This window comes from Penicillium arizonense, assembly GCF_001773325.1.
Source record: "Penicillium arizonense strain CBS 141311 chromosome Unknown PENARI_contig007, whole genome shotgun sequence".
NCBI lineage: Eukaryota > Fungi > Ascomycota > Eurotiomycetes > Eurotiales > Aspergillaceae > Penicillium > Penicillium arizonense.
Genome location: NW_019173284.1, coordinates 1,098,849 through 1,111,095, shown reverse-complemented (window position 1 = coordinate 1,111,095; position 12,247 = coordinate 1,098,849). Strand labels below are relative to the sequence as shown.

General features: G+C 51.6%; 5 protein-coding genes across 5 annotated transcripts; all 5 read right to left on the bottom strand.

Moving 5' to 3' along the window:
* Positions 1-517: 517 nt before the first annotated feature.
* On the bottom strand, positions 518-1,500 carry PENARI_c007G02484 (uncharacterized protein; the record flags this gene model as incomplete). Its single annotated transcript, XM_022630791.1, has 3 exons — positions 518-883; positions 1,007-1,221; positions 1,377-1,500. The coding sequence occupies 3 exons, from the start codon at positions 1,498-1,500 to the stop codon at positions 518-520; spliced, it is 705 nt and encodes a 234-aa protein (XP_022489264.1).
* Positions 1,501-1,922: 422 nt separating this feature from the next.
* Positions 1,923-4,566, bottom strand: PENARI_c007G06746 (SKN1/KRE6 family beta-glucan synthesis-associated protein; the record flags this gene model as incomplete). Its single annotated transcript, XM_022631001.1, has 6 exons — positions 1,923-2,074; positions 2,425-2,471; positions 2,541-3,018; positions 3,073-3,697; positions 3,749-3,926; positions 3,977-4,566. The coding sequence occupies 6 exons, from the start codon at positions 4,564-4,566 to the stop codon at positions 1,923-1,925; spliced, it is 2,070 nt and encodes a 689-aa protein (XP_022489196.1).
* Positions 4,567-5,957: 1,391 nt separating this feature from the next.
* Positions 5,958-6,629, bottom strand: PENARI_c007G00927 (uncharacterized protein; the record flags this gene model as incomplete). Its single annotated transcript, XM_022630721.1, has 2 exons — positions 5,958-6,235; positions 6,386-6,629. The coding sequence occupies 2 exons, from the start codon at positions 6,627-6,629 to the stop codon at positions 5,958-5,960; spliced, it is 522 nt and encodes a 173-aa protein (XP_022489189.1).
* Positions 6,630-7,229: 600 nt separating this feature from the next.
* Positions 7,230-9,014, bottom strand: rpL3 (60S ribosomal protein uL3; the record flags this gene model as incomplete). Its single annotated transcript, XM_022631227.1, has 7 exons — positions 7,230-7,485; positions 7,542-8,215; positions 8,279-8,435; positions 8,499-8,556; positions 8,640-8,671; positions 8,733-8,741; positions 8,995-9,014. The coding sequence occupies 7 exons, from the start codon at positions 9,012-9,014 to the stop codon at positions 7,230-7,232; spliced, it is 1,206 nt and encodes a 401-aa protein (XP_022489447.1).
* Positions 9,015-9,402: 388 nt separating this feature from the next.
* Positions 9,403-12,247, bottom strand: cyc8 (putative transcriptional corepressor Cyc8; the record flags this gene model as incomplete). Its single annotated transcript, XM_022631141.1, has 6 exons — positions 9,403-11,090; positions 11,146-11,302; positions 11,356-11,448; positions 11,499-11,678; positions 11,731-12,017; positions 12,070-12,247. The coding sequence occupies 6 exons, from the start codon at positions 12,245-12,247 to the stop codon at positions 9,403-9,405; spliced, it is 2,583 nt and encodes an 860-aa protein (XP_022489109.1).

The window sequence follows — 12,247 nt, the reverse complement described above, 5'->3', positions numbered from 1 at the left end:
TAATTTCTCGCCGAATAGTGAGTCTTCAAAGATGCCTACTAGAATATCCAATATCGTTTATAAATGCAGGATACAGAGACAGATTATTTGAGGCCTAATAAAAGTTCGTGAAAGATTGGCGAGAATCGGACAGCAATGAAGAACGCCTGCCGGATATCTAGGTCTATTGCGGAAAAGACATAGGGAGTGTAACGGGATGAAGATCCCAAGGAACTGAGGACGATGCTGCGAAACTTAGTGGGAATTTGTAAAATGGGTGTTTAGCCAAGAATCGCACATTGGAATTCTGGCTCAGAGCACATCGTAGACAGGACCACGCATTCCTCTAAAGTTACCGTTTGAAACCAAAGTATGCACGTCAAGAGCATATGAATGAGCATAATCATAATCATAAACATAAAGCCATATCGCTAAGACATACAAGATCACAAAAGAACCAGATATCAATACCAGTATCAGAATCAGAATCAGAATCATAGAAGCCATGGATCATATCAAAGGAGAATTTTTAACCACCTCACAAATCCTCCTCCTCACCACCGCGACCCCCAAGGGAAGACCGCATGCCAGCATTTCCACCAGCAGCAAGCCCAACAACCGAAGAAACCCGTCTGGGCGTATTGTTCCCACTACCAGAAGCAGACCGAGAAGCTGAAGCTGAAGCAGAGCGCGACCCCTTCGAAGCGCGCTTAGCCATGGGATTGTGCCAGCCCGAGTCATCATTATCGATGATATCATAGAACCGACCTCGAACCAGAGATGCCTCGCCCGCGGGGGTTTCGGCGGGGAGGTAGATGCGTGGAGCGTAGAGTTCTTCTGCCTTGACTGGGTCGTTGGGGCAGAGCATTTTTGCTAGGAAGCGGCGGCGAGTTTGGGGGATTGTCTGGTTCCTTGTTACTTTTGGTTTCAAATCTGATTCCCCTGGTTGGAACAGTGAGGAGATGACATGAAAAGGGTATCTGTGACGGATATCAAATTGAAGGCGGTGATTGAAGTTTGTACGTACCTCTCTCGCAGCAAGTGCATATGTAACAAGTAACTCCCGATCCAAAAGAACAGACAAGGCGGCATGCTTCTCATCACGAAGATGCGAGCGCGAGCGCAGATCCCGTTCGAACTCTGTTGGTGTTTGAACTGAGTTGTCGGGACCGATATGCTGGACAGTGTTTGTTTGGTCGTAGGATAGGGACATGGGGTCTGGGGCATTGAAGGAGAATGAGTCTGATTGGGTTTGTTAGTTAGTTCATTCAGTTGAATGGAGCTCTGCTTAACGGGGGTCTGTTATTTGGGAGAGAAGGGATCAGGATCTAGCATAAACAAACCGGCAGGGGGACCGAAAGCAGTTCGAAGAAGATAATTGAAAAGAAAGAACATACCCTCGTCGAGTTCTTCTTCTCCATATCTCATGATGTCGATGCCATCGTCTCGGGGATCAAGCTGCATGCCACCATCAGACTCGGATTCAGATTCCGACGAGATGAACGTATTGGTGTCAGGCATGATGATAGCGATGGTGTTGAGAGAGATTCAATGAAGAAGAATCAGAATTCCAGTAAGAATTAGAAGAAAAAGGGCACTCAGCGCTTCCTCTGTGAGGTAGCTTGAGGCACGATAGATGCTGAGGTGCTGAGGTCAACTCGACACTGAGTAGACGCGAGTCACGCTTGACAATGGCAGTGACTATGGCTGACTGAAGAGAGCATGTATTTCCAAGACTACGCAGGGATCTCTATGCCAAATTGAAGTCTTGGGAAGGTGATTCCAGTGGATTCAATGGACATCAGATTGGATTATGGCCCCCAGATGATCTATAGCACCAGTTAGTTCATGCGAAAGCGATATTGGCAGAGGCAGTGACTATGGTTCGTCTCACAGGTTTGGGGAGTAGCAGGATTTTGTTATATAACCTCTCTAATCCTCGTTTATCGAGAAGAATTCACAAACGAGGTGATGGGCAGGGCGGTCAGGATGGCGACGAGGCTACTCTTAGCTCTTGGCGGCGTTGACCATTTGTCTGGATGTGGGAAGCGGTGAATAGTGGCAGTTGTTGGCAGTGTAGGTGGGTTGAACCCCCCTAATTGGGTTAGTGCAATATAGGGCTCCGTCTTTCTACTTCTTAACCACTCCGTGCCACTTTGTCGACGGTTTTGGAATGTTTTAGGCTAGTGGTTTTACTACGTGCTAACTAGGTTTCAGGTCCCCTAATGGTCTATGTAAGCTGTATCTACGTGGAGATGCTACAGTAGTGAAAAGGGCTGAATGATTGGATTCATCGATAGATCCAAGAAGTAAATGTAATGTAACGAATGCCCAGACAGACCCCCGACAACGCCAAAACACAATGCCGCTAAAACGACTGACAGATTAGAATGAAGCAAGAAGAAAAGGAAAAGAGAGTAGAGAGAGTAGTCTATGTAGCCGCACAGTCGTGCATAAAGGAGTTCTTGGGCCAGTGGTAACCAGCAGCTTCCCTGCAAGAGAAGAGAAAAAGCATTAGTAAATACTCTGAAGACACAAATCCCACAGGGAGAGAAACTTACCAAGTTGTAAAGTTCTGGTTGGCGTACGCATTGGGATGGTCCTTAATATATTGCGTCGTCTCCCATCCAGGGGGGTCACAGGTAACACTCTCGTCATCGGGGTCCTGATAAATACGGACATAGTCAAAGCGCAGGAAGGCAGGCATATACTCGCGAATGGACTTGTTTTGTGGTGCGAAGTTGTCTGCCATACCCATGTTCATGACTAGCGCCATGGGTTCCAGTGGGATCATGCGTTGGCCGACGTTACCATTTGGTCCGATGGCGCGGCCGTCGAGTGTCCACGTCTTCTCGGTGCCGACAAACCATGTCACGTTTCCTTCTGCACCAGGTGTATATTCGAAGGAATAGGTCTGGTATTCGGTGCCGTTGTACCAGCGCGTGTTCAGGTTTGTTAGGCCGGACATGGCTTGTTGGTAGACGCCACCGCGGTAGGAGTTGATTTCAGTTACGCGTGGGTCGTAAACGGCGGCGAAGTCTGTAAATTTGATGTGAGCGATTTGGTACGTGAGATGGGGGGTTATCTACTTACCATAGTCTGGGAGATACCACAGATCAAATGGTGCAGTCTGCAAACTCTGCGAGGCACTACCAACGAAAGGACCACTGTCACCATACAGTGGTGCAGTACTGCCTTCGATAACATCAATTTCAGGAGCACTACGAGCGCGGCCAGGAGAAGGATGATCAGATCCAGGGCAAGCACATCCAGGCAAACGCATGCCAGGCAACCAATTCAGACCATCAGGCGAGCTCTGGTTGGGAGTAATGCCGGCATCGCAGCCATCATGATAGCTGTATGGCCATAGACCATCAGTGGTAGCGGCGTAACCAGGACGCGCCAAGTTACCCATTGCCCAGAAACCAGGCCAGAAACCCTGGATATGGCCATCACCGGGGAGGGACATGCTAGCTTCCAGACGGCCTCCCTTGAAGCAGAGCTTGTTCCAGCTCTGAACCATGCCGGATCTGTATTGGAGGTCGTGGTTCTCAAAGTGGTCGAATCGGAGCTGCAGTGTTCCCTCCGCTGTTGTCACGGCGTCTGGGTCGTACCATTCCTTGTCAGCGGTTACTCCGTACCACAGGTCAACTGCTTGGAAGAAGGGGTCGTCATCTTCGAAGAAGGTTCGGCCAGGCATATTGAATTCGTCGGAGAACTACATCGATGTCAGTCAGTTCCTTTTGTGCAGAATTGTACGACCACTCACCACTAGCTTCATCTCCTTGCCATTGATGTTCTTTTTGGTGAGTGCCTCTTTTGGTGTGTCCGGATCGATCAAACCCTGTCGGATATTGCCCAACAGTTCCCTCTCCCCAACGTCAAGGCAGAGTGTGTCACCGGCATGGCATACACTTTTCGGTTTCATAATGCCTTCTAGCCAAGTTCTGTATTCACAGGTCAGCGTGAGAGCAACCAACGCTTGCACAAAACTTACATGACAGGATATCCAATGAACAGCACCAAGATACCTAACGTCAACACAGCCAATCCACCCATATTCAAGATACCCCGACGATTGCACATATCACAGTCCCGATCCTGATCCATAGGATCGGGGTTATGCATGTAATCATCCTTCTCAACATCCTCAGGGAACAACAAAAGCCCATCAGTAGGCATGATATTGAATTTCTCGGAGACAGTCTGCGTATTGACATCATGCTCATCACTCTCAGACCTGGAAGGTGCCCTGGAATCCTGGAATGGATCCAGAGGGAACGTACTCTCGCGACTGAGCGAGCTAACACTCGACCGAGCCGCAGACCAGCGATCCGGAGACCGCGGCCGGTCAGACTCACTCGTGACTCCCTGCGTCGGACGCAGCTTCGGGGGCAACAGGAACTCCGATGACTCGGGTGCATTTGATACTCCATACGGAGAGGCTCCTTGAGCGCCTATCACGGGAGGTTCGGGGCCCTGTGGCGTCAGAGGACGCGGAAATGTTCGCGATGTCAGAGGCGCGTAGCCCTCATCCGTATCAATGAAGGGGTCCTGTCGGCCCGAGTTGAGTCGGATGTGAGGCATAGCTCTTTCCTCTGAAATATCAGAGCCGTGGTCTGACATCGGATGACCTGTTCCAAACTCCAAATCCCTGCTTGGGTGATCTTTTATATGGTCCTGATTCTCTGCACCGAGATAATACTCTCTTCTTCCGTCAGTCTCCACCGCACGAGCAGGTCTATTGCATCAGTCGTTGGTGGGTTCCGTGATTAAGTGGTGAGGTCGAGACGTGTTGTTTGTTATTTTCCTTCCGGTTTGTCTGTCGACGACGCTCTTGTATATCTGAACCCGGTAAGGACTGAAGACCTGAGATGTAGACTGCACAGTTGAGAAGTGCGAGGTTCGCCGAAAGAACGGACAGGACAAATCGGATGGCATCCAATGTCCCTGGGCGACGTGATGAAGAGACAAACAGAGACCAGCGGAGGAAAGATGCCAGAGCCACGGAAGAAAAGAAGTGCCTAGATGCTCCGAGGTTCTTGTTTGGATGCACGAAGAGACTGGAATGACAGAGGTCCAAGGGGGGTAACCTGTGGTATGTCTATGCCTCTCGGTGTTTGGGACTGTAGATCATGTATAGTTTGTTCTGTGTTCAGCTGGATAGCCTGCTGAACTGTTATACTGTCTTAATTTTGTCTGAATCATCCATGCAGATGTATTGGTCGTGCTTTTGGTGCCAGATATCATCTAGTCTTCAACCGCCCTAGGTAGGGCCAGGGTGTTGAGGGCGCGACATTCCCGTTGCCCAGGGCAAGGAATGGTCGACCATGAATGCTGGCCGGAATCCAAGGATCAGCATTGTCACTTGTAAAGCATCAAGTACAAAAATAGTAAGGAAAGGGCAGTAAAGCCTGAAGTTGAGTGTATACTTAAGAGTGTTGTCAAAGCCAAGAGCGAACACGCGGGTAAGCCATCCGCCGAGGGTTACGCTAACTTACCACCCTACCTCAACAGATATAACCACCGACAGATACCCTCAACTAGCCAATATCGGTGAAATTCACCTCTAATTCACCCACAGCCAGCAAAAATAAAGATCTTCGGCCATTCCCGTACACGCGTCCCGAGAAATCTCAAACCCCAACGTCCAAGGCTTAAGAATGCATCCCGGACAAGCTGTCAAGGGCAAGTCCCCTCCATTCCGTTCCAGCAAGTGTCAAGTACTCTGTAGCAAGTAATATCCACAGCTTCTTACACAGAACACTGCCTGCATACGTGATAAAAACCACATATCCTCATTGTATTCTCGTAGGGATAACTGCCTAGCAGGAACAGGGTATGAAAGGCAAAACATGCTAAAGCATTTCATTTCCACATCAAGGATCAAATCACAGACACCCATTCCATTTCGATTGCCATCTGAATTCGTATTCATCCCCTCATCGCGTCGCAGTGCTGCTGCAGTACTCCATAATCTACGACTCAACAGCCTTAGCCCGCAATCCGACAATCTTCTTCTCAGGCGCGTGAAGAGCCAGAATCCAGTACTCAATGCGAGTAGTCGTAATCTCAATACGGTAAACCTTCAACTCCACAGCTTCCTGCGTGGCATCAGGGTTATTCTCCGCAGCAGCGGCGCGCACAGCGCCGAGCACCTCGGGGTATTGATCTTTGGGGTCGAAGGAGGTGAGCGGGAGAGATTCGATAGAGCGGGAGAGGTCATTTGATTCGGATATTAGGCTGGCGAGTTCGGCTAGAAGAGGAGCGGTGAGAGGTTAGTTAGCTTGTTTGTGGTTATGGATTTGGGGTAGATGGCGCATTTGCGAGTGAACATGAGCGTGAGCATGAGGGTTTACGTGTAGGTAGCTGGGTATGGCCATGTGGGGAAGTGATGTAAACGTACCAATACTCGGCCAGGTATCATCCTTTGCGGCATCCCACTTCAGCACCACGGGGTCAAAGGGCTCATCTGTGTCGGAGACGTAGTAGGCGTCGATATTCTTGAGGGGTTTGGGGATGGAGAGGGAGCTGTCGACTGTCTTGGTGCGCAGAATGTCGGAGGATTCTTGCGTGGTTTGGGCTTGGCCCTCGCTGGAGTCTGCATTGGCCTTGTTCAGGAACGCCATATAGGCGTCGTCGGAGGACATGGTTGAGAAGGTTGAGAAGGAGGTAGATCGGGAGGGAAGAAGTCGTAGTCTTGGGTTTGAAGGGAGGTGGTTTGTTTGGTACAGTTGGGCTCTGAGTCGAGAAGAAGGATGGAGGAGACGACTTTGAGTTGCGATTTGGAGAGGGCGATTATTTGCGCGAGTTGGGGAAACGTGTGGGATGACGCAATGGATCTTGGATCGCATGGCGTTTCACCTGTCAGGCTTGGATTTGATTGTGAACAGGGAGAACAGAGATAGATTGGGGTTTGGCGTCAAATGTATGTAGAGATTAACCGGGTAATGGACAATTATATGTATTTTCGGTTGCTTACAACATACTTGAACCAGAAATATATAACGTTGTCCTCCCGCACTGTGAAGATATATTCACCAACATAGCACGATGTAAGATAACAATTTGACGGAATTTTCAAAATATACAAATATAAATTTCAATATTCTGCACTGTTATCCTGACATATCTTAATATGGACTTTGATCCATCTACGAGAATAGGTCTACACCAATAAATTGTGAAGGTATTCGCTTTTTTATTGAATAGGAAACGTTGAACTATCACCAACCATAGCCTGGAACATCTTAAACAGTCTCGATAAGGTCCTTCTTGAGGGTACCCATGAAGGCCTTCTTCTCCTCGAAGGTCTGGAAAGCACCGTGACCGAACTTGGAGGAGGTATCGATCCACTTGAGGTCGACCTTCTCGGTAGCCCTGCGGCTGGTCTGGGGGTAGAGGGTCTTGCGCAGAGTCATGACACGCTTCTTAACACCGGGAACGGAGCCCTTGACCATGACGAAGTCGTTCTTGACCTCACCGTAGTGAACAAAGCCACCCATGCTGAAAAACAGTTAGTCAAATCAATCAACGGAAAAAACAATGCAAGGAAAACATACGGGGTGATCTGCTTCTTGGAGATGTCGAACTCGGTGGAGGCGTTGCCCTCGTCGGAGCCCTTGCCAATGCGGAAGACCTTGTGGTTGCAAGAGGTACGGTGGTGGTAACCACTCTGACCAGCACGGGCGACAGTCCACTGGACGTGGTTAGGGTGCCAGGCACCAATACAGGCGACCTTACGCAGACCCTTGTGGGTCTTACGGGGCAGCTTGGTGGTACCCCAACGGGAGGTGACACCGGTGAAACCGTGACCCTTGGTGACGGCGATGACATCAATCATCTCGTCCTTCTCGAAGATGGAGTCGATGTCGATGGTCTTCTCGAAGAGGTTGCGGGCGAAGTCAACCTTGTCGGAAACGGAACCACCGTTAACCTGGATCTCCATGAGGTGGGCCTTCTTCTGCTTGATGGGGGTCTGGCGGATCTGGGTGTGGGCGAGGACACGGACGACAGTGCAGTACTTCTGGATGCGCTCAAGCTCGCGAGTGATGGAGGCACCGGAGGACTCGGCGTGGGACTTGGCGTACTTGGTGAAGGCCTTCTTCTTGGACTTGTACCAGTTCTTGTAGAAGCGACGCTTGACCTCGTCGCTCAGGTGCTCAGCCCAGACGGTGGTGAGCGAGCGGAGACCACGGGGAGTCTCGATGTAGCCAACGACACCAACGGCAACGAGCTAAAAAGGAGTAGCTGGTTAGTTTGTCGTTCAAAATTTTTTTTTTTCACGGGAAAAACCTACAGGAGGGGTCTCGATGACGGTGACGGCCTCGACGATCTCCTTCTTGTGCATCTTGGCACCGGGACGGTCAAGGTCACGGACAACGGTGGTCATACCGGCCTTGTAGCCCATGGAGGCAGTAAGGTGGACGGGCTTCTTGGGGTCATCCTTGGGGAAGCTGTCGCAAAAGTCTCAGCACACAAATCCACACAAAATCTCTCCAACTCCAGAAATGACTGACCTCTTCACCTTACCACGGTGACGGGCAGCGCGCTTGCGCGGGAGGTAGGCAAGGGAGCCTGAATAGAGTGTTAGTTATCGCACACAGAATTGAGGCCGAATTTTCGAGATTTCGACATCGAGGAAAAGGTTGATTACGAACCGTGCCGGGGCGCTTCGAACTTGCGGTGACTCCTGAAAGACGAAAGCAGGTCAGAATTGCATTCACAGTCGATATTAGGAGGGATAGACTCACATCTTGACCCTGGTGTCGTTAGTCGTCGAGGTGGTGGGAGTGACGATCTGAAAGTGTCGAAGTTGATTTTGCACGCTTGGTGTGTGGGCTAACCTAAGCGAGACTCTTGGCGTGAGTATGGCCTATCTGGGCTTAGTGTTACCACCTGAGGCACCCCACAATCACTTGAAATTATCTAAGCAGCGACTCCAGCCCTGGATCACGTGCCACTCCCACATTTTCCCCTGGATTTGATGGGTCTCTGTTGAGTGCCAAGGCAAACGGTGTGAACTGCTTGTACATAGTGGACCAAAGTTATCTTACACGGCAATTGCGACTACAGCATGACTTTCAAATTTGGCCGGCTTACTTTTTCTTGCTCTATCGGAATCAATACATATAAGATACGTTCATTTAAATCTGCTGAATCCAAGAGTATCGAAAAAAAAAGATTTGCCAAGATGCCTCACACACCATAAGTAATCACAAAGAAAGGAGACTAAGAAATCATAAGAGAAGAGAACGAACAGACAAGACCACAGCGCACGCGCTCGAAGCTAGTCATCGTAACTCGCACATTCATACCGTACATCACACACTAGAAATAAGAAGGACATTGAGGAGAAAGAGAGCGAGGGGGGAATTGGTTTGGGTAGGACAATATCGTATGTGGCCTGGATAAGAAAGACTTTTAAGCGGTCTCGACCTTGGAGGGTGTGCCTGGGCGGGCAGTGCCGTTAGCCGGGTTGCCAGCAGCGCTGCCATTTGGGCTGCCCTTGGATGCAGTGGCCTTCTTCTCTTCCTCCACGTCGTCGTCGTAGTCCTCATCGACGTCCATCTTGCGCGCCGGTGGCTCGTGAGCGGGAGGGGCCTCGGGACGAGAGGGCTCTTCCTTGACTGGGGTGTTGGCGGAAGGAGGAACGGAGGGCGGTCCGTTGGACGCGGGGGGAGCGGAGCCCTCAGTCATTGGGGGAAGACTGGGGCCGCTAGAAGCGTGGGGTGGCATGTCTTGAATTGAAGGCAGAGTAGGAGGGTGGTGCGCAGCTTCCGAGGGGTGATAGTTCTCGTTGGCGCGACGGGCATCCTCGCGACGGGCCTCGGAAGAGCTGCGTCGTTGCATCTCACCAGGAGAAGGCATACGAGCGGGCGGACTGGCGCGGCGGGTGTTCTGGTCATCCAGACGGGCACGGCTCTCCTCGTTAGCGAGCTTCTTCACAGGGCCGTCCGCTTCCCACTCGCGACCGCGCTTCATCGCAGATGTAGGACGATCTTCGCGATCACGAGCGGCAGCGTCAGCTGCGGTGGCTGCAGAGGCAGGAGCCGGGGCACCAGAGGCGATGCCGGTGGAGTTAGGACCCGGAGCGGAGGGAGGAAGGGTAGGTCCGGGGTGGTACTGCCGGCCGGGGTAGGTCGATGCCGGGGAAGCATCGCGAATAGGACGGATTTCAGTCGGAGGAGTGAATGGACGTCCCTGGTAGGGAGGTGGAGGAGCAGCATTACCATTCGGACCAGGGGGACCAGGAGGCCCGGGAGGACCAGCAGGGGCAGGAGGCAGACCTCCGCGGCCAGCACCAAAGGCATTTCCGCCACTGGGGGCACGTTCATGGCCCGGGCCAGATGGATTTCCGATTTGAGGAAGAGTGTGTTGCGCCGGGTAGGCATTGGGATCGCCCATGTTTGGCGAGCGGGGTGCACCGCGAGGATCGGGGAATGCGCGACCAGGCTCCTGACGAGGACTCTGCGCGGGAGCGCCAGGGATCCGAGCATCACGAGGGTCGATGCCGTTGGCGGTGGGAGCTTGGGCCTGGGATCCCAGCTCGTTGATTCCACGGTTCCAGTCGGGAATCTGTCGGGGAGGAGCAGGAGCCTGGGGCGGGGGACCGATCGGGGCCGGGGGAGGAGCTGCGGCACCCCACTGAGGCGCGGGAGGCTGGCCAACACCAGGTGCCTGGTAAGCCTGGGGATGGACGTCCTGGGGCTGAGGAGCGGGAGCGTTGTTCTGCTGAGCCGAGCCCGACAATTGGCTCTGGAGCAATTGCAAGCGAGCCTTGATGTGGACATTGGACGGGTCAAGATCCGCGGCGCGTCCGTAGGCGTCAAGAGCATCGGCGATCTGATTGTTGCAAGATTCGTACAATGTGCCTAGATCGTACCAAACCTCGGAGATGTAGGGGTTCAGACGGATGGCACGGGAGTAGGCATCGAGGGCGTCACGGTATTGGTTGATCTGGTAGTAGAGGACACCGATCGAGCACCAGAAGGTAGGGTTGCGACCGTCGCGATAGACTGCCTGCTGGTAGGCCTCGTATGCCTTGGGGTATTTCTGCATCGACATGTAGCAGCGACCAAGAAGGTACCAACTTTGAGCATCGTTGTTATCTAGCAAGAGGATCAATTAGTATCAAAAATATACGATGATTTGATATGTGCTCACCAGCATTGACAGACTTCTCCAGGAATTGGATGGCCTTCTCCTGGCTTTGGAAGGCGCTGCTCTGCTGGTGGTAGAGCCATCCAAGCTGCTGGAGAACCTTGGCGTGGTTAGGATCGCGATCAAGAACGCGTTGATAAGCGGCTTGAGCTGAGTCGAACTGAAGCTTGAGTCAGTACAATGAAGCATGAAGATGTGAGTACAATAACTTACGTCCTTCTGTTGCTCGTGAACGTGACCAATCTGGAACCAGATATCTTCCTCAGTCAGGGGGCGCGGAGGGTCGCCAACAATGTACTTAAAGCACTGTATAGAAATTAGACACAATCCCAACTATGCAGTAGACCTTTACATACCTCCAGACTCTCCCTGAACTTCTGCTGTTGCTTGTATATTATGCCGAGACGGAAGTAGATCTCATTCGCCTTCTCAAATTCGGGAGACATGCGCATAACCTGCGAGAAGGCCTCTTCGGCATGGTCGAGAGAACCATATCGATCGTACAAGATACCGATTCCATACCATAGTTTGGGTTCCTAAGAAAGAGTTAACATCACTAAGTCACAGCGGATAAGTGAACCCGCTTACCTTAGGATCCCGCAGGTGGTAAAGAGCTTGCTGGTAGGAGGTGTATGCCTCTTGCAGATTGTCCATCATAAGGTGGCAGTGGCCCAAACTACCCCAAGTTTCTCCACTGCTCGGGTCCAGCTTCAAGATGTTTTGCAGGTACTCGATCGCTTTAGGGAACTGCTCCTTGGTTCGGAGGATACACGATATGGCGTTCATGGCAGGGACGGACCACTGGTTATGGCGCAGAGCCTGTTCATAGGCGTTCATCGCACCCTCCAGATCACCCATCAATTCGGTCAAGCTACCTACAAACATTCATTGTCAGCTTTGCTTATGTTAATACGGGGGGGAACCTACCTATTTGTAGCCAAACCTGCTCATTGAGACTGGCGATCTTCTGAGCGGTGGTGAGAGGACCAGGCTTCTGGGCCTGAACTGGAATTGCTGTCATGTGGCCATTGGCCTGGGCATGCGCTGCGAGATGCGCATGGTGTGGAGCAACGCCCGCGGTAGGCGAAGGTTGAGTGTGAGACAT